Raw genomic sequence first — 21,413 nt, 5'->3', positions numbered from 1 at the left:
CTCTGTTCTTCTACACTTCTCCGTATCCTGCCATTTATTGTGTATTCCATTGCTTTGCTAGCCCTCCCTAAATATATTACCTGATACTTAGAAACATAGAAAATAGGTGCAGTAGGCCATTCAGCCCTTCGAGCCTGCACCATCATTCAACATGATCATGGCTGATCATGCAACTTCAGTAACCCATTCCTGCTTTCTCTCCATACCCCTTGATTCCTTTACCTGTAAGGGCCACATCTAACTCCCTTTTGAATATATCTAACGAACTGGTCTCAACAACTTTCTGTGGTAGAGAATTCCACAGGTTCACAATTTTCTGAGTGAAGAAGTTTCTCCTCATCTCAGTCCTAAATGGCTTACCCCTTATCCTGGTTCTGGACTTCCCCAACATCGGGCGCATTCTTCCTGCATCTAACCTGTCCAATCCAGTCAGAATTTTATATGTTTCTATGAGATCTCCCCTCATTCTTCTAAATTCCAGTGAATATAAGCCTAGTCGATCCAGTCTTTCTTCATATGTCAGTCCTGCCATCCCGGAATCAGTCTGGTGAACCTTCGCTGCGCTCCCTCAATAGTAAGAATGTCCTTCCTCAAGTTAGGAGACCAAAACTGAACCCAATATTCAAGGTGTGGCCTCACCAAGGCCCTGTACAACTGCAGTAAGACCTCCCTGCTCCTATGCTCAATTTCTCTCGCTATGAAGGCCAACATGCCATTTGCCGCCTTCACCGCCTGCTGTACCTGCATGCCAACTTTCAATGACTGATGTATCATGACACCCAGGTCTCATTGCACCTCCCCTTTTTCTAATCTGTCACCATTCAGTTAATATTCTGCCTTCCTGTTTTTGCCACCAAAGTGGATAACCTCACATTTATCTACATTATACTGCATCTGCCATGCATATGCCCGCTCACCTAACCTGTCCAAGTCACCCTGTAGCCTCTTAGTATCCTTCTCACAGCTCACACTGCCACCCAGCTTAGTGTCATCTGCAAACTTAGAGATATTACATACAATTCCTTCGTCTAAATCATTAATGTATATTGTAAATAGCTGGGGTCCCAGCACTGAACCTTGCCGTACCCCACTAGTCACTGCCTGCCATTCTGAAAAGGACCCGTTTATTCCTACTCTTTGCTTCCTGTCTGCCAATCAGTTCTCTATCCATGTCAATACATTTCAAATACTATGTGCTTTAATTTTGCACACTAATCTCTTGTGTGGGACCTTGTGAAAAGCCTTTTGAAAGTCCAAATACACCACATCCACTGGTTCTCGCTTGTCCACTCTACTAGTTACATTCTCAAAAAATTCTGGAAGATTTGTCAGACATGATTTCCCTTTCATAACTCCATGCTGACTTGGACCGATCCTGTCACTGCTTTCCAAATGCGCTGCTATTATATCTTTAATAATTGATTCCAACATTTTCCCCACTACTGATGTCAGGCTAACCAGTCTATAATTCCCAGTTTTCTGTCTCCCTCCTTTTTTAAAAATTGGGGTTACATTAGTTTACCCTCCAATCCATAGGAACTGATCCAGAGTCTATAGAATGTTGGAAAATGACTACCAATGCATCCACTATTTCTAGGGCCACTTCCTTAAGTACTCTGGGATGCAGACTATCAGGCCCTGGGGATTTATCTGCCTTCAATCCCATCAATTTCCCCAACACAATTTCCTGACTAATAAGGATTTCCTTCAGTTCCTCCTTCTCGCTCGACCCTTGGTCCCCTATTATTTCCGGAAAGTTATTTGTGTCTTCCTTAGTGAAGACAGAATCAAAATATTTGTTCAATCGGTCTGCTATTTCTTTGCTCCCCATTATAAATTCACCTGATTCTGACTGCAAGGGACCTACATTTGTCGTCACTAATCTTTTTCTATTCAAATATCTATAGAAGCTTTTGCAGTCAGTTTTTATGTTCCCTGCAAGCTTACTCTCATATTCTATTTCCCCCTTTGTCCTCCTCTGCTGAATTCTAACTTTCTCCCAGTCTTCAGGTTTGTTGCTTTTTCTGGTCAATTTATATGCCTCTTCCTTGGATTTAATACTATCCCTAATTTCCCTTGTTAGCCACGGTTGAGCCACCTTCCCCGTTCGATTTGTATGCCAGACAGGGATGTACAATTGTTGAAGTTCATCCATGTGATCTTTAAATGTCTGCCATTGCCTATCCACCGTCAACCCTTTAAGTATCATTCACCAATCTATCCTAGCCAATTCACGTCTCATACCATCGAAGTTACCTTTCTTGAAGTTCAGGATCCTCGTCTCTGAATTAACTGTGTCACTCTCCATCTTAATGAAAAATTCGAGCATATTATGGTCACTCTTCCCCAAGGGGCCTCGCACAACAAGATTGCTAATTAATCCTCTCTCATTACACAACACCCAGTCGAGGATGGCCAGCTCTCTAGTTGGTTCCTTGACATATTGGTCTGGAAAATCATCACTTATACACTCCCGGAAATCCTCCTCCACTGTATTGCTACCTGGTTGGTTAGCCTAATTCTGCAGGCTGAATTCCATTTGCCACTTTTCTGCCCATCTGACCAGTCTATCGCTATTTTCCTGTAGTCTACAACTTTCTTCCTCACTATCAACTACACGGCGAATTTTTTGTATCATCTGTAAACTTCTTAATCATGCACCCTGCATTGAAGTTTAAAGCATTGATATATACCATGAAAAGCAAGGGACCTAGTAATGAGCCCTGCGGAACTCCATTAGAAACAGCCTTCCATTTACAAAACCATCCATCGACCACTACGCTTTTACAAAAGCAAAATACTGCAGAGCCTGAAATCTGAAATAAAAACAGAAAATGCTGGGAATCTCAGCAGGTCAAGCAGCATCTGTGAAGAGAAACAGTTAATGTTTCAGGTCTGTGGCCCTTTGTCAGAACTGGAAAAGTTCGAGATGTAACAGATTCTTAAGGAAGTGCAGGGGCAGTGAAAGGGGGAGGGGAGGAAAGAACAAAAGGGAAGGTCTGTGATTGGATGGAAGGCAGAAGAGATCTAAGAGACAAAGGGATAATGGGCAAACATGAGATAGTAATGAAACAAGTTAAGAAACAAAAGATGAGTCTAGATCGGTTGTGAATGACGGAATCATCACCAGCTGCCATGGGAAAGAGGAAAAAAGATGGGGTTGTAAAAAAAGGAGGAAAGGGAAAAAAAATATGGGCAGAAGTTACGCTCTGAAATTGTTGAACATGATGTTGAGACCAGAAGGCTGTAAAATGCCTCAACGAAAGATGAGGTGTTGTTCCTCGAGCTTGCGTTGAGCTTCATTGGAACAGTGTAGGAGGCCGAGGATGGAGAGCTCAAAGTGGGAGTGGAGTGGAGAATTAAAGTGACAGGCGACCAGAAGCTCGGGGTCACGCTTACGGACTAAACCAAGGTGTTCTGCAAAGCACTCACTCAATCTGTGTTTGGTCTCCCCAGTGTCGAGGAGACCACATCGTGAGCAGTGAATACAGTATAATAAATTGAAAGAAGTACAAGTAAATCGCTGTTTCACCTGAAAGGAGTATTTGGGCCCTGGACAGGGAGGAGCTAAAAGGGCAGGTATTGCATCTCCTGCGCTCGCATGGGAAGGTGCCGTGGGAAGAGGAAGGGGTGCTGGGGGTGATTGCAGAGTGGACCAGTGTATCGCAGAGGGGGCGGTCCCTTCGGAATACTGAGAGGGGAGGGGAAGATGTGATTAGTGTGGAGGATGTGACCATTACACTTTGCTTCCTGCCTCTGAGCCAATTTTGGATCCAACTTACCACTTTCCCTTGAATCCAATGGGCTTTTACTTTTCTGATCAGTCTGTCATGTGTGACCTTGTCAAAAGCCTTGCTAAAATCCATGTAAACTACATCAAATGAAGTTAGTCAGACACGACTTTCCCTTAACAAATCCATGCTGACTGTCCTTGATTAATCCGTGCCTTTCTAAATGACGATTTATACTGTCCCTCAGAATTTTTTCCAATAATTTTCCCACCACCGATACAAGGTTGACTGGCCTATAATTAATCAGTCTATCCTTTTCTCCCTTCTTAAACAACACAGTGTTACCAGTGGGAGTGACATATATGGTCCTATCGTAAAAATACTTCTTAATTTGAGTATTAATGGCTTTGTTTCCAAGTCATCACAATCAGCAAAAAATACTGCACTTTTGGGTTTGCACAACAAAATCGTTGAAAATATGCCACGCCATTTGGATAAACATGATAAAGTCATTAATTATAACTCTAGCAATTCATTTTGAATCCAGGTTCCTTCCTGTTTATAAGAGTACCAGAACTTGGACACAAAATACTGGCCCCTAAAAGGGTATAAAAAAGACATCTGTACAATGACTTTTGCTCTAAGCAACTGCAAATAAAAAAGGTACATAAAGTAATTTGTTAGTGTTAATGTCTTGCACTACTGGAAGTGTAATCTGAGTGTATTCCTTTTGTGCTGGATCTTCATTGTAAATATCCAAATAAATCTCTGGCAAAGGTTTTGCCAATCCATAAAATTGCAGAAATTTGGGGGGTAATTTGAACCTAAATTGCCAGGTGGGAAACCTATGGGATCGAGTAGAATGCCAGTTTTACACTTAGCCTAATATTATTCTCCATTAACTGCAATGGAAAATAAAATCGAGCTGGGTATAAAACAATGCATTGCACTTGATCACAACAGTTTCCCAATGGGCGGATTAGGTTCAAAATTTCCCCTTTATGTTTGCTGAATTTTCAAAAACTGGTCTTGCAGAAATGGTGTGGATTTGGTGACATATTGCAAAATACCAACATTACATATTCAATTGTGGTTAAGGACATAAATCAAATGTGTTGAATTGCAATAAGAATTCAAATGAAAATATAGATAGATAGCTTGGTATGCAGGCTCTGCTCACTAAATTTCATTGAACTGCAAAGTGATCCTGTATAGCAAAGCAATTTGCAAGAAATGTAGTAAACAATGAAAGAATACCCTGCTAATGTGCTGTCTTGGTACGGACTTTGTTCAATCATCCTCGATTGCTGATGAATGAGAATTGACTTGAACAACCTATAGGATTCAAAGCTAAACATTCTTTATTAATCACATATCTGTATTCTAAACTGCTTGATGATATCATGCTGGTGGTTCAGAGACTCCAAACAATTAAGTTTGTGACTGTAGTGTCTCTGCAAACTCACACGAGGCATGTATATATCAGACACGGTCACTCTGTGACCTTCACTTCATTCCCAGGGCCAAGGAGTGCTGACCCTGGGTGGGACCTCCCCTTTTATACCTGAAAACTCAGATGAGGAGTGTCTCCTGCAAGCTCACCCCCTGTGGTCAGGGTATGCATTTCAATTTCAAGGATACAGGTACAGTGTGCATGAGTTACAGTTACATAACTGTTGTCATTGCAAGATGGTGAAATACATGACATCACCTCCCCCCTTGAGTCTTTTAGTTTCAGAGGTTAAATCTATCGGGTGGTCGACGCTCTCTCGTGGAGCACCGCAGTTGTGGCTCTGGTGGCTGAGCCTCAGCACGCGTCTCTGTCACTTGAGGTGATTCCGGCCTGAACGGCCTGGCCGCAAGGACTGTGCATGCTGAGGGCTGTCTTTGTTGCTCGTACGCTGGCAGTGGTGTGGGTGCTATCTCATCATGCTCTTCTTCCGGTTCCTCCATGTCTATGCTGAACCTTGTCTTTACTTGGTCCAAGTGTTTGCGGCATATCTGCCCATTGTTTAGTCTGACCACCATGATCCTGTTTCTTTACCAATTACGGTGCCCTCAATCCATTTGGGTCCCAAAGCATGGTTAAGAACAAATACCGGGTCATCTATTTCTATGCACCTCCCCCTTGAGCCTCAATCATGGAGCTCGGTTTGGGACTGGCGCTTGCCCTCAACAATGTCTGCCAGGTCTGGGTGAATGAGGGACAGCCGTGTCTTGAACGTGCGTTTCATGAGGAGTTCTGCTGGCGGGACTCCCGTGAGCAAGTGCGGCCGGGACCTGTAGGCCAGCAGGATGCGCGATAGGCGGTACTGAAGGGAGGGTCCTTGGATGTGTAGCATGCCCTGCTTTATGACATGGATTGCCCGTTCCACCTGGCCATTGGAAGCCGGCTTGAACGGCGCTGTCCGGACGTGATTGATCCCATTGCCCGACATAAACTCCTGGAATTCATGGCTGGTAAAACACGGTCCATTGTCGCTGACCAGGATGTCCAGCAAGCCGTGGGTCGTGAAAACCGTACGCAGATGCTCCACAGTGATGGATGTCGTGCATGAGTTCAATATGATGCACTCGATCCACTTTGAGTATGCATCGACTACGATCAGGAACATTTTCCCCATGAACGGGCCCGCATAGTCTACGTGAACACGTGACCATGGCCTGGTGGCCAGGGCCACGGGCTGAGTGGAGCCTCCCTGGGGGCATTGCCCAGCTGGGCACACGTCGTGCACCTGCAAACCCAGTGTTCCAGGTCTGAGTCAATCCCCGGCCATCATACATGTGACCGGGCAATGGCCTTCATTAACACAATGCCAGGGTGCTCGCTGTGGACTTCCCTGATGAACGCTTCCCTTCCTTCCTGGGGCATGACTACCCGGCTGCCCCATAACAGGCAGTCAGCTTGGATGGAGAGTTCATCCATCCGTCTCTGAAACGGCCTGACTTCCTCGGGGCACGCCCTGTGTGCGGGCGCCCAATTCCCAGTCAGGACACATTTCTTTATCATGGATAGGAGGGGGTCCCTGTTGGTCCAGAGTTTGATCTGTCGGGCTGTGATGGGGGAGCCCGCAGTGTTAAAAGCCTCAACGGCCATGACCATCTCGGCACTCTGCTCCGACGCCCCCTCGGTGGTGGCCAGTGGGAGCCTGCTGAGTGCGTCAGCGCAATTTTCGGTGCCTGGCCGGTGCTATGTGGTGTAGTCATACGCAGCCAGCGTGAGAGCCCATCGCTGTATGCGAGCTGACGCGTTAGCGTTGACAGCCTTGCTGTCGGACAACAGGGATGTTAACGGCTTGTGGTCCGTCTCTAGCTCGAACTGTCTACCGAATTGTCTTTTTCACACCGTACACACACGCGAGTGCTTCATTCTCGACCATGCCGTATCCACGCTCTGCCTGGGAGAGCGACCTGGAGGCGTAAGCGACCGGTTGGAGTCGTTACCTTGCTGCAATACACACCCAACCCCATAGGATGACGCATCACATGTTAAAACCAGTTTTTTTACAGGGGTCATACAAAGTCAACAGTTTGTTGGAACACAACAGGTTCCTCGCCTTATTGAAAGCCCATTCTTGACAATCCCCCCAAAACCATTCACAACCTTTACGGAGGAGTATGTGTAATGGCTCCAACAATGTGCTTAAGTTCGGCAGAAAGTTCCCAAAATAGTTCAAAAGTCCCAGGAATGATCGCAACTCCGACATGTTGCCGGGCCTGGGCGCCCGGCGACTCGCCTCAGTTTTTGATTCAGTGGGCCGGATCCCTTCTGCGGCCACCCACCTGACCAGGAACTCGACCTCTGGGGCCAAAAACATGCACTTGGCCTTTTTCAGCCGCAGGCCTACCCGTTCCAAGCGGCGTAGCACCTCCTCCAGATTGCGGGGGTGTTCCTCGGTGTCTTGACCCATTATAAGGATGCCGTCTTGGAATATGACCGTTCCAGGGATGGACTTGAGCAAGCTTTCCATGTTTCGCTGAAAGATAGCCACTGCCGAACGAATGCCAAACAGGCACCTGTTGTAGACAAATAATCATTTGTGCGTCGTGATGGTGGTCAGAAGCTTGGAATCTTCCGCCAGTTCCTGAGTTATGTAGGCCGAAGTGAGATCCAGCTTCGTGAACAGTTTTCCACCTGCCATCGTGGCAAAGAGGTCCTCCGCTCTCGGAAGCGGGTATTGGTCTTGCAGCAACACTCGGTTGATGGTGGCTTTGTAGTCGCCACAAATCCAAACCGAGCCACCTGCTTTGAGGACGGGAACGATGGGACTTGCCCAGTCGCTGAATTCAACGGCCGAAATTATGCCCTCTCTGAGCAGCCTGTCCAGTTCACTTTCAGTTTTCTCACGCATCACGTACGGCATCGCTCTGGCTTTGTGGTGCACTGGTGTGACGTCCGGAGTGATGCGTATCACTACTTTACTACCCTTGAACGTTCCGACACTGGGTTGAAAGAGTGACTTGAATTTTTGCAATACCTGCGAGCATGAACTTCGCTCCACAGATGAAATGGCGTGCACATCCCCCATTTCCAATTCATCTCAGCTAGCCAACTCCTCCCCAAAAGCGCGGGGCCATTTTCTGGAACAATCCAGAGTGGCAGCCGGTTCTGTAATCTATTATACGTTAGCACCAAGTTTGCACTGCCCAGCACTGGGATGATCTCTTTGGTGTACGTACGTAGCTGCGTCTCAGTGCGTTCCAGTTTGGGCCTGCTAGCTCTGTGTGGCCATAATCTCTCAAATTGTTGGGCGTTCATGAGTGACTGGCTAGCTGCCATATCCAGCTCCATGTGCACCGGGATGCCATTCAGTAAGACTTTCATCATCAAGGGTGGCGTTTTAGTATATGAACTGTGGACGTCAGCCACATGAACTCTCTGAACTTCAGCACCCATGGTTGTTCCCTAGGCCTCATCCTGCATTACAGACCCCTCGTCTGGTTCCTCTGTCTCACAGACTAGCCTCGCTACTGCCTCTTTGCACATCCTGGCCAAGTGTCCACTGACATTACAAATCCTACAGGTATAAAGCTGGAACCTGCAGCTTTTGGCAGTGTGTCTACCCCCACATCTCCAGCATGAGCTGAGAGTGCTGTTAACAAAAGGACTATTCCCAGGCATTCGTCTCTGATAGCCCGTTTGGCTGTTTCTAAGCACTCTGATGGAGGGTGTTAATGGTCCCATCACGGGATGCATTGTTAATCGTGATGGCGTGAATTGCCGATCCCGTTTCCATTGTCCCTGTTGCGGGCCCATCCTGGAAAGCTTGTTGCTGCCTGGGTGGTGTTGAATTGCCCTTGCCTGCCTGCCTGGGAGGTGTCGAATTGCCCTTGCCTGCCTGTGGGGTTCTGTATCACTTTTACAACATTAAGTCCCTGGTTCATCGCAACGTTAAAACCAGGGCTGCGTGCGTAAATTAGCTTGGTCTCCTCTTTCCCTGCCATAAAGGTCTGAGCTATCAACGCCGCTCCTTCTAAAGTCAGGTCCTTGGTCTTTATGAGCTTCCTGAAAATGCTGGCATGATTAATGCCCTCGATGAAAAAGTCCCTTAACATCTCCCCCCTGCAGGCATCAGAGAACTTACAGAGACTGGCCAAACGCCGCAGTTCCGCCACGAAGTCCGAGACGCTTTGATCCTCCCGACGCTGGTGAGAGTAGAATGGGTGCCGGGCCATGTGTATGCTACCTGCCGGCTTGAGGTGCTCACTGATGAGCTGGCTGAGCTCTTCGAAGGACTTGTCCGCTGGCTTTTGGGGTGCGAGCAGGTCTTTCATCAGCGCATACGTCTGTGGACCACGACTGGTCAGTAGATGCACCCTCCGCTTGTCTGCAGCTGTCTCTTCCAGCCAGTCCTTTGTGACAAAGCTCTGCTGGAGTCTTTCCACAAAGTCGTCCCAGTCCTCACCCACACTGTAGCGTTCCTCTGTGCCACCGGTGGCCATCCTCGTGGTTCGGTGATTCCTGTTTCTCGTCGCCAAATGTAGTGTCTCTGCACCTTGTTACAAACTCACACGAGGCATGTATATATCAGACACGGTCACTCTGTGACCTTCACTTTATTCCCAGGACCAAGGAGTGCTGTCCCTGGGTGGGACCTCCCCTTTTATACCTGGAAACCCAGGTGAGGAGTGTCTCCCACAAGCTCACCCCCTGCGTTCAGGGTGTGCATTTCAAGGGTACAGGTACAGTGTGCATGAGTTACAGTTACATAACTATTGTCATTGCAAGATGGTGAAATACATGACAGTGACTTGAACGTTTTTATTTGTGAGTCTTGCACGTTACATTGGTGATGGATTTGCTACATCGTGATACAACATGAGAAGCATTCTCCTCATATTAGGTTTTTGATATTGCTGCTGAAATTAAATGAGACACCAATCTTGAAGTGTATATAAATTAGTTAAGAACCCTGTAATGTATTTGCTTCATTGGTTCTTTGCTTAAGAATTCATAGCAACACATTGCTATTAAGAACTAGTTGGTTTATTAACAAAGGTTTAACAATCACACTACACATTACCAGTTCATTCACTAAGCTCACAACTGTATACCTCATTGTGGATGGCCTAGACCCATCTGACTGGGGTTTTATTGAGTCTTGTGAGCATCACGTTACTGGCTTAGCCACTTACAATGCAACAGCTCTACAAACCTGTGAGCATACCCACAGGTGCATACGTTACAAAGCCCATCTTTCTATACTTGAAAAATGAATATTGTTACTTTAAAGACTAAAATGAAAGCAGGGAAAACAAGCCCATTCCTGTGGTGCATTACTGCACACCAGAAGAGTGTTGTGATTTGGATTTGTGCCTGCAATTTTCCACATACTGAATTATTTATCTAATGTTATTGATATGGAGAAGCACCAAATAGAGGTTAAATTTGTACTCCACAAGGAAACATGAAAACAGCAAGGATAATTATCTCCAGAGCAGATTGGCAATGGATGGGTGTGATGCAAGGATATTCAATTGAATAGAGAGAAAAAAATAACCCTTACAGAATAAACCAAAACAAAGCAACAAGCTTGTATAGAATATTGGTGTAAACTTGAAGGTAACGCATCATCATCGGTTATTAAGTTCAGAAGCCTTATTATCCTCCACATGCTTGCCATAAAAGGTGAGCATTGGGATAAATAGTGAGTTTCATTGATAGTGACTGTCTGCCCATATGGCTGACCTCTTCTTTGATGCACTGTACAAGGTCATCTTAATGTATTTTTATGGGTTTTTAAGCTTTTTGATCTTATAAACTATGCTGACTTTATTACAAATGCATTGAGGTCTCATTGCAGTCGCTAGCCAATGGGTTAATCAACACATTATCTGTGCACGCCCCATATATAAACCCACTTTCTAGGCTCAACATGACGATTAGCCACATAGGTAAGGTACCAGAGGGTTGTAAGCACACGTGGAACCACACCCTAATATCTTTAGGAGAAGCGTGTGAGGACTGTGGGGAGGGGAAGAAAATCTAAAGGATGACCTTATGTAATTATTGCAAAATATTCATTCCCTGTGCTGCATTATGTTTACCTATATGCCATCTAATGAAGATCCAAAAATTTATTGGCTATTTGTTAGGCATTTTGCCAAATCTGCGAGAGGCATGGAGCACTCATATACCTATTGCTTTGGAAAGACAATTTACAGACAATTCACATATTTAGTTTTTTTCTGATCTGCAATAACTTTTTAAAGAAGTAGCAACCCTGAAAATGTATTTGTATTCCCCCATTGTCCATCCCCATATTACATGCCAGTGCTGTGAACAATAATGCTATGTGTAAGTTGGCAGTATTTAGACTTTTTTTTGTCCTTTTGGCATTTTATCTTTTTTCCCTTTTTTATTTGCCTGTTGTGGCAAATATGGCTCTATGGATAATATGGCTATACATCAGGTAATACATAGCTTGTTTTTATTGGCCCAGAAATTCCTGCCTCCCGGGTCCGTATGGAGTGTCTATGGACCCGGGAAGGCATCGGAAAAGCCGGTTTTCAGCGCGTAAAAACCGGCTTTTCTGATCTGTCAAGTTTCTGGCATGACAGATCTCGTGCATATCGGGAGCGAGGACATTTGCACGGGCAAGATTGCGGTATTTACGCATATCTTGCCCAACAAATGTCCTCAAAACTCTTGTGCCTGATAAAAGCAGGTGCACAACCTACTTTTACAGGCGTAAGAGTTTAAAAACATACAAAAATATAAATAAATGAAAGTAAAAAAAAAAGATTATTTTTAAAAACCCTGCCCAATACATTACATTTATTTTTAACCATAATTAAAACTTTTTTAAAAAATCAGCATTTTTTTTTCTTAAAAAATATTTCTAACAACTTTAATTTCTGTTAGTATATTTATGTGAAGTATTTTTTTCATGTTTAATGTAGTGTTTGTGTGTTTGGGGTTTTTTCTCATTCATAGTAATAGGAGTTTCAGATTGACGAAACTCCTATTACTATTAATGAGAAAATACTTACCCGTGATTGGGTGTCCAGACCCATGTGACTCCTGCGGACATCCCAACGTGAACGCTCTCCGTTGCGCAAGAAGAGGAGGCCTCGAGTCCGGGATCTCGACCAAAAGGTAAGTGCGCATCTTTTCTCTTACTTTTAGTCGAACGCCCGCGGGAAGAAGAAACAGGAATTTCTGGGCCAATGTCTCTCACCAACATCTTCACCTGGTTGCAAGAAGTGTCAAAGGAAACTTAATGTCCATTATTATGATGACTCTTTGCTTCCAGAATATTTGATTTGTTCAGTGATCCTATGCTGCCAGTGCTGAATTTGACTAGATTGAGGTGCAGGCCGGAGATGAGACTACAACACTGTAGAATTGCTGAATCTACCCTTATACTTTTGTGTTAAACGGGTAGGGTTGAGAGTAATAAATGTGTACAGAACAGTTACATCTAATATGTAATTAGCCTAAGAGTCTACTATTTGGTCTACCAAGATTTTGGTTGAACATGAACTTAGAAGAAATATATTTTCAGTTAAGTGTGTTTGTTTTTTTTCTTTTCACCCTTCCCTAACAGTCACTTGGAGGAGTCCCAGGAACACAACCTTTGCTACCCAGTGGAATAGACCCAACGCGACAGCAAGGCAAGTACCTTTCTCAGTTATACAATAACCCAAAATATGTGGTCCTGATGATAACGAACTGGCAGCGTTCGCTGTTATTTCGCCTTTGAAACTGATTGCAACCTCAGGATTTTGAGCATGTGCAGCCTAATGCGGAAGTTGTGGTCTGTCATTTACTTGTCCTTCACAGGTTGCACTGTGGACCCCACTCCCCCAGAGCCGGCAATCAGTATAATCTGTCAAATCATGGAAACTGACAAAAACATTGGCTCTCCCGCAGTAATTACGCTGTTAAATACCCCATTAAAAGTTAGACCCATTTGGCTCAGGTTTAACTGGGGTTTTAACAGCGTATTGACTGCGAAGCAAAGGTTATGGGCCCGAACAACTAAGTTTAGTTTTGTGCAGTGTCAAATTTATCCATTTTAATTTTAAAAAGTTAAAAGCTTGTTCATCTTCCTTTCAGGTTTACCTTTTCCCTATGTGAGAACCCCAATCTTCGTTTAGCTCTCACTAACATTTTTTAAAAGATAGAATCAAAGAAGCTTACCCACTTTCTGGTTCGCTATCTGTGAGAATGCTGTGTTTTGTTTCTTGATGTCACTGCAGCTCTTTGTTGGGAATCCCCATTATCTTGCGTTGATTTTAATTATGCGTCAGCATACCCAAAATTCTTGCCACAGAGGTGGCGAGATCTTTGTGCGAAGCTTACTTTAGGGTCAGCGACAAATGTCTTTGCTTCGCTGCTGACCGCAAATTCCGGACCAGTATATTTCACAGGCAGTTCTTTTCAGCGGTTTTACGAGGCGTTCCATGTTTAAAACATGTCGAACATTTTGTGCTTTCCCTGAGTTCCCTCACTCCCTCTCCCCATCCCCACTCTCTGCCTCCCCCCAGTCTCTCTCTGCCCCTCTCTTCCCGAGTCTGTCTGTCTATCCCTCTCTGCTCCCTCTTGCTCTCTCACTCCCCCACTCTGTCTGCCCCAGTCACTTTCTCTCTCCCCGGTCTCTCTCGCTTTCCCCGATCTCTCCCGCTCTCGCTCTCCCCAGTCTCTCTCACTCTCCCGGTCTCTCTCGCTCTCCCCGGTCTCTCTCGCTCTCCCCGATCTCTCCTGCTCTCGCTCTCCCCAGTCTCTCCCGCTCTCCCGGTCTCTCTCGCTCTCGCTCTCCCCGGTCTCTCTCGCTCTCTCCCCAGTTTCTCTCACTCTCCGCAGTCTCTCTCACCCTCTGCAGTCTCTCTCTCTCTCACCCCCGTCCCTCTCTCTCTCTCTCTCCCCAGTCTTTCTCACTCTTCCTTTAGTGTATGGAGAAAGAGTCAGACTGAACACTGTGAGCTCAAAGTAAAGTGTGACCTTAGTCCTTTATTGCAGGTCTCCAGAGTGCCTCTCCAACCTGTGAAGCACTCTTAAATACCTGTGCTCCCAAGGGATTATGAGATCCCTTGGAACTCCGGGGAATGTGCCCTCTGGTGGCTGTACAGTGTATATACAAGTCCAGATACATAACAACATTCCCCCCCTAAAGTCAATAGTGTAACTATTTACAATGTGAGCCCTTCTTGCCCTGGTTGATCGTCTCGGTGTGAAGGTTGGTGTTGTTGAGTCATTTGTTGGACCCTTGCTGGGCTGCTGTGCAGCTGGCCTTGCTGGGCTGCCTGGTGTGTTGGGCCCTGCTGGGCTGCTGTGGATGATGGGTTCTGCTTCGTGGTTAACCGTGGTGTCGGTTGCCACTGGTGTGTGTGTTGGGGGATCACAAAAGGTAGGGTCCAAGGTAGGTTGCTCAGGGTAGTCCGTGAATCTGAGTTTGATTTGGCCCAAGTGTTTCCGGTGATTGAGTCCATTTGAAAGTTTGACCCAAAACACACTGCTCCCCTCTTTGGCCACGACAGTGCTGGGAAGCCACTTGGGACCTTGCCCATAATTTAATACAAATACAGGATCATTGACTTCAATCTCGCGTGACACATTTGCGCTACAATGGTATGCACTTTGCTGAAGTCGCCTGCTCTCTACCTGTTCATGTAGATCAGGGTGAACGAACAAGAGCCTTGTCTTAAGTGCTCTTTTCATGAGCAGTTCAGCAGGTGGGATCCCAGTGAGTGAGTGTGGTCTCGTGTGGTAGCTAAGCAGGACTCAGGACAGGCAAGTCTGCAGTGAACCTTCAGTTACCCTCTTCAAGCATTGCTTGATGGTTTACACTGCTCTCTCTGCCTTACCATTGGACGCTGGTTTAAACGGGCAGATGTGACATGTTTGATCCCGTTACGGGTCATAAATTCTTTGAACTCAGCACTGGTAAAACATGGCCCATAATCGCTCACCAGGACATCGGGTAAGCCATGTGTGGCAAACGTGGCCCGCAGGCTTTCAGTGGTATCAGCAGATGTGCTAGCTGACATTATCTCATATTCTATCCACTTGGAGTACGCGTCTACAACCACAAGGATCATTTTACCCAAGAACGGGCCTGCATAGTCGACGTGTACCCTAGACCACGGTTTGGAGGGCCAAGACCATAAACTTAGCGGCGCCTCCCTGGGTACATTGCTTAACTGCGAGCATGTATTACATCTGTGAACGCAGGACTCTAAGTCCGCATCGATACCGGGCCACCACACATGGGATCTGGCTATCGCTTTCATCATTACGATGCCTGGGTGGGTACTGTGGAGGTCATTGATGAAGGTGTCTCTGCCTTTCCTGGGGACCACTACTCGATTGCCCCACAGAAGGCAGTCTGCCTGTATAGACATTTCATCTTTGCGCCGCTGGAACGGCTTTATCTCTTCCTGCATTTCCACTGGGACACTGGACCAGCTCCCTTGAAGCACACAGCTTTTAACTAGAGATAATAAGGGGTCCTGGCTTGTCCAGCTTTTGATCTGCCGGGCAGTGACGGGTTATTGCTCACTCTCAAATGCTTCCATAACCATGGCTGGATCTGTGGGCTGCGCCATTTCCACCCCCGTGGTGGGTAATAGTAGCCTACTGAGAGCATCGGCGCATTTTTCTGTGCCTGTCCTGTGGCGGATGGCATAGTTTTATGCGGACACGTGAGCGCCCATCTCTGGATGCGGGCCGATGCGTTGGTATTTATCCCTTTGTTCTCGGAAAACAGGGATATAAGTGGCTTATGGTCAGTTTCCAATTCGAATTTTAGCCCAAACAGGTATTGATACATTTTCTTTACCCCATAGACACACGCTAACGCTTCTTTTTCAATCATGCTGTAGGCTCTCTCGGCCTTAGACAGACTCCTGGATATATAAGCAACCGGTTGCAGTTTCCAAAATCATTAGCTTGTTGCAATACGCACCCGATGCCATATGACAACGCATCACATGCTAGTACCAAACACTCACATGGATCATACAACACAAGCAACTTGTTTGAGCAGAACAATTTTCTCGCTTTTACAAAGGCATTTTCTTGGCTTTTGCCCCAAACCCATTCGCCCCCTTTTCGTAGTAAGACATGTAGTGGTTCTAGCAGGGTGCTGAGACCCGGTAAGAAGTTACCAAAGTAGTTCAAGAGTCCCAGAAACGACCGCAGCTCCGTCACGTTCTGTAGCCTCGGTGTGTTCTCGATTATCTCCATCTTCACGTTGGTGGGCCTGATGCCGTCCGCCGCAATCCTCCTTCCCAAGAACTCCACTTCAGGCACCAGGAAAATGCACTTTGAGCATTTTAACCTGAGCCCCACGCGGTTGAGTCGACTAAGAACCTCCTTCAGGTTCTGCAGATGCTCGACTGTGTTCCGACCTGTGACCAAGATGTCGTCGTGGAAGACCACGGTGTGCGGGACCTGTCATGTATGTAACCTCTATGTAACACCACTGCAATACTGTATATACTTAAGCAATGCACACCTTGACCACAAGGGGTGAACTTTTGGGAGACACTCCTTATCTGTCACCAGGTATATAAAGGGAGGTCCCACGCAAGGTCATCACTTCCTGGTCCTATGAATAAAGGTTCAGGTCATGGAGTGACCTTGTCCATAGAATGTGTCTCGTGTGGGTTTTGTGCCATTGAGTAAGGACATTACATTGGCGACGAGAAACGGGAATCAACGACCCACGAGAATGGCCACCGGTAGCACAGAGGAACGGTACTGTGTTGGTGAGGACTGGGACGATTTCATTGAGAGGCTCCAGCAAAGCTTTGTCACGAAAGACTGGCTGGGAGATGCAGCGGCCGACAAGCGAAGGGCCCATCTGCTGACCAGCTGTGGACCTAAGACTTACGCGCTCATGAAGGACCTACTAGCACCCGAAAAGCCAGCGGACAAACTAATCGGGGAGCACCTCAAACCGGCGAGCAGCATACACATGGCCCAACACAGATTCTATACCCACCGACGTCGTGAAGGACAGAGCATACCGGACTTCGTTGCGGACCTCCGGCGTTTGGCCAGCCTCTGTAAGTTCACAGACACCTGCAGGGGGGAGATGTTAAGGGATTTCTTTATTGAGGGCATCGGTCATGCAGGGATTTTCCGAAAGTTAATTGAGACCAAGGACTTAACTTTGGAAGCAGCGGCGTTGATGGCTCAGACTTTCATGGCGGGGGAGGAGGAAACCAAAATAATATACGCGCACAATTCTGCCTCCAATGCGGCGGGGGATCAGGGAGTCAATATCATAAATGCGACTCAGAGCCCCGCAGGCAGGCAAAGGCAGTTCGACACACCCCAGGCAGCAATAGACCCCAGAGCAGGTTTTCAACAGTGATAATGGCAGGCCGAGCGGACATTTACGCCATCATAGTGGACAATGCGATCCGGGATGGGACCATTGACACCCACTAACAAGATACTCAAGGGCAGTCAAAGGGACAATCAGCTATGAATGCCGGGTCATAGCTCCTTTGTTCAAAACAATGGGAATCTCAGCTCATGCTGGAGGTGTGGGGCAAACACTCTGCCAGGACTTGCAGGTTTCAACAATTTGTGTGCAGAAATTGCAACCTCAGTGGCCATTTAGCTCGAATGTGCAGGAAGCCTGTAATCAGGCTAATTTACGAGGCGGATGGACCAGAAGAGGGATCTGTGATGCAGGATGATTCTTGGGGCAAATCAATGGACGCTGAAGTTCAGCAGGTTCATGTGGCAAACATTCGCAGCTCATATACCAAAATGCCACCAATGATGATGAAGGTTTTATTAAACGGCATCCCTGTACGCATGGAGTTAGACACGGGGGCCAGCCAATCACTCATGAGCGTTCAACAATTCGAAAAGCTATGGCCACTCTAAGCTAGTAGACCCAAACTAGAATGCATTGAGACACAACTATGGACGTATACCAAATAAATCATTACAGTACTAAGCAGTGCAATGTTGGCGGTCACACACAATGAATCAGTGAACCGGCTGCCGCTCTAGATTGTCCCGGGCAATGGCCCCACACTGTTGGGAAGGAGCTGGTTAGCTGAGATGAACTGGAAATGGGGGGATGTGCACGCAATGTCACCTGTGGAGCGAAGCTCGTGCTCACAAGTCCTACAACAATTTGAGTCACTTTTCCAACCTGGCGTCGGAACGTTCAAAGGTACCAAAGTAGTGATACACATCACCCCGGACGCCAGACCAGTGCACCACAAAGCCAGAGCGGTGCCATATGTGATGCGGGAGAAAATTGAGAGCGAATTGGACCGTTTGCTGAGAGAGGGCATCATCTCGTCCGTTCAATTCAGCAACTGGGCGAGCCCCATCGTTCCCGTCCTAAAAGCGGATGGTTCGGTCAGGATCTGTGGCGACTACAAGGCCACTATCAATCGGGTGTCCCTACAAGACCAATACCCGCTCCCGAGAGCGGAGGATCTTTTCGCCACGCTGGCAGGCGGCAAGCTGTTTACCAAGTTGGATCTCACTTCAGCCTACATGACCCAAGAACTGGCTGACGAATCTAAGCTACTGACCACCATCACTACGCACAAGGGACTGTTCATTTACAACAGATGCCCGTTTGGCATTCGATCAGTGGCCACAATTTTTCAAAGAAACATGGAAAGCCTGCTTAAATCCATTCCTGGAACAATCGTATTTCAGGACGACATCCTCATCACGGGTCGTGACACCGAGGAACACCTCCACAACCTGGAGGAGGTGCTACGCTGACTGGACCGGGTAGACCTTCGACTCAAGAAGTCTAAATGTGTGTTTTTGGCTCCTGAGGTTGAGTTCCTGGGCAGGAGGGTTGCTGCAGATGGGATTCGGCCTGCCAAATCCAAAACAGAGGCAATTCGGTGAGCGCCTAGGCCCGGCAACACATCGGAGTTGCGTTCATTTCTGGGACTCTTGAACTATTTCGGGAACTTCCTACCGAACTTAAGCACGTTGTTGGAGCCGCTTCACGTGCTCCTGCGTAAGTGATGTGATTGGTTTTGGGGGGACTGTCAAGAACGGGCATTCAATCGGGCGCGGAACCTACTTTATTCAAATAAGTTATTGACCCTGTCCGACCCCTGTAAAAAATTGGTTCTGACGTGTGATGCATCGTCCTATGCGGTTGGGTGCGTGTTGCAGCAGAGTAATGCTGAGGGCCAACTACAACCTGTGGCTTATGCTTCCAGGTCGCGCGCTCAAGCAGAATGGGGATATGGGATGGTTGAGAAGGAGGCACTCGTGTGTGTCTATGGTGTAAAAAAAATGCATCAGTACCTTTTTGGCAGGAGGTTCGAATTAGAAACGGACCACAAGCCGTTAACATCCCTGTTGTCAGACAACAAGGCTGTCAATGCCAACGCGTCAGCCCGCATACAGCGATGGGCTCTCACGCTGGCTGCTTATGACTACTCCATCTGGCACCGGCCTGGCACCGAAAATTGCGCTGACACACTCAGCAGGCTTCCACTGGCCACCACCGAGGGGGCAGCGGAACAAAGTGCTGAGATGGGCATGGCCGTTGATGCCTTTGACAGCGCAGGCTCCCCCATCACAGCCCGCCAGATCAAAATCTGGACAAACAGAGATCCCCTCCTATCTCTGATTAAGAAATTAATCCTGACTGGGGATTGGGGCTCGCACACGAAGCGTGCCCTGAGGAGGTCAGACCGTTTCACAGGCGGATGGATGAGCTCTCCATCCAAGCCGACTGCCTGCTATGGGGCAGCCGGGTAGTCATGCCCCAGAGGGGCAGGGAGGCATTCATCAGGGAACTTCACAGTGAGCATCCAAGCATCGTTCTGATGAAGGCCATTACCCGGTCACATGTTTGGTGGCCGGGAATTGATTCAGACCTGGAATACTGTGTTCGCAGGTGCACGACGTGTGCCCAGCTGGGTAATGCCACCAGGGAGGCCCCGCTCAGCCCGTCGCTCCACAAAAGTTTCCCAATCATCTCCCTCCGAGAATTTCTCCAGGATGTCCACTGTTATCTGCATCTTTGGGATCGCTATCTGTGTCTCGTCCCAGTTGTAGTGTATGGAGAAAGAGTCAGACTGAACAGTGAGGTCAAAATAAAGTGTGAAGTTAGTCCTTTATTGCAGGTCTCCAGAGTGTCTCTCCAACCTGTGACGCACTCTTAAATACCTGTGCTCCCAAGGGATTATGAGATACCTTGGGACTCCGGGGAATGAGCCCTCTGGTGGCTGTACCGAGTATATACAAGTCCAGATACATAACACTCCCCAGTCTCCCACTCTCTCCCCAGTCTCTCTCGCTCGCTCCCCAGTCTCTCTCTCTCTCTCCCCAGTCTCTCTCGCTCTCTCCCCAGTCTCTCTCGCTCTCTCCCTAGGCTCTCCCCAGTCTCTCTCGCTCTCTCCCCAGTCTCTCTCTTGATCTCTCCCCAGTCTCTCTCTCGCTCTCTCCCCAGTCTCTCTCTCTTGCTCTCTCCCCAGTCTCTCTCTCTTGCTCTCTCCCCAGTCTCTCTCTCTTGCTCTCTCCCCAGTCTCTCTCTTGCTCTCTCCCCAGTCTCTCTCTCTTGCTCTCTCCCCAGTCTCTCTCTCTCGCTCTCTCCCTAGTCTCTCTCTCTCGCTCTCGCCCCAGTCTCTCTCTCTTGTTCTCTCCCTATCTTTCTCACTCTCCCCAGTCTTTCACATTCTCCCCAGTCTCTCTCACTCTCGACAGTCTCTCTCACTCTCGACAGTCTCTCTCACTCTCCACAGTCTCTCCCACTCTCCACAGTCTCTCCCACTCTCCACAGTCTCTCTCGCTCTCTCCCCAGTCTCTCTCTCTTGCTCTCTCCCCAGTCTCTCTCGCTTGCTCTCTCCCCAGTCTCTTTCACTCTCCCCAGTCTCTTTCACTCTCCCCAGTCTCTTTCACTCTTCCCAGTCTCTCTCTCACTCGCCCCAGTCTCTCTCTCACTCTCCCCAATCTCTCTCTCACTCTCCCCAGTCTCTCTCTCACTCTCCCCAGTCTCTCTCTCTCTCACTCTCCTCCAGTCTCTCTCGCTCTCCCCAGTCTCTCTCGCTCTCCCCAGTCTCTCTCGCTCTCTCCCCAGTCTCCCTCACTCTCCCCAGTCTCTCTCACTCTCATAGAAACATAGAAAATAGGTGCAGGAGTAGGCCATTCGGCCCTTCGAGCCTGCACCACCATTCAATAAGATCATGGCTGATCATTCTCCTCAGTACCCCATTCCTGCTTTC

General features: G+C 47.5%; 1 protein-coding gene across 4 annotated transcripts in view; it reads left to right on the top strand.

Annotated features, from left to right (window-relative positions):
• The window catches only part of ssbp2b (single stranded DNA binding protein 2b), an 810,931-nt gene that overhangs the window by 597,155 nt on the left and 192,363 nt on the right, over positions 1 to 21,413 (top strand). For all 4 annotated transcript variants that reach the window (XM_070885543.1, XM_070885533.1, XM_070885522.1 and 1 more), the window contains one exon: positions 12,782 to 12,848. In XM_070885543.1, coding sequence (XP_070741644.1) covers positions 12,782 to 12,848 — 67 coding nt within the window. The remainder of the gene's footprint in view (positions 1 to 12,781; positions 12,849 to 21,413) is intronic.

This window comes from Pristiophorus japonicus, chromosome 1 (genome assembly GCF_044704955.1).
Source record: "Pristiophorus japonicus isolate sPriJap1 chromosome 1, sPriJap1.hap1, whole genome shotgun sequence".
Lineage (NCBI taxonomy): Eukaryota > Metazoa > Chordata > Chondrichthyes > Pristiophoridae > Pristiophorus > Pristiophorus japonicus.
Note: the sequence above shows the minus strand (reverse complement) of the source record. Positions and strands in the feature narration are given on the sequence as shown.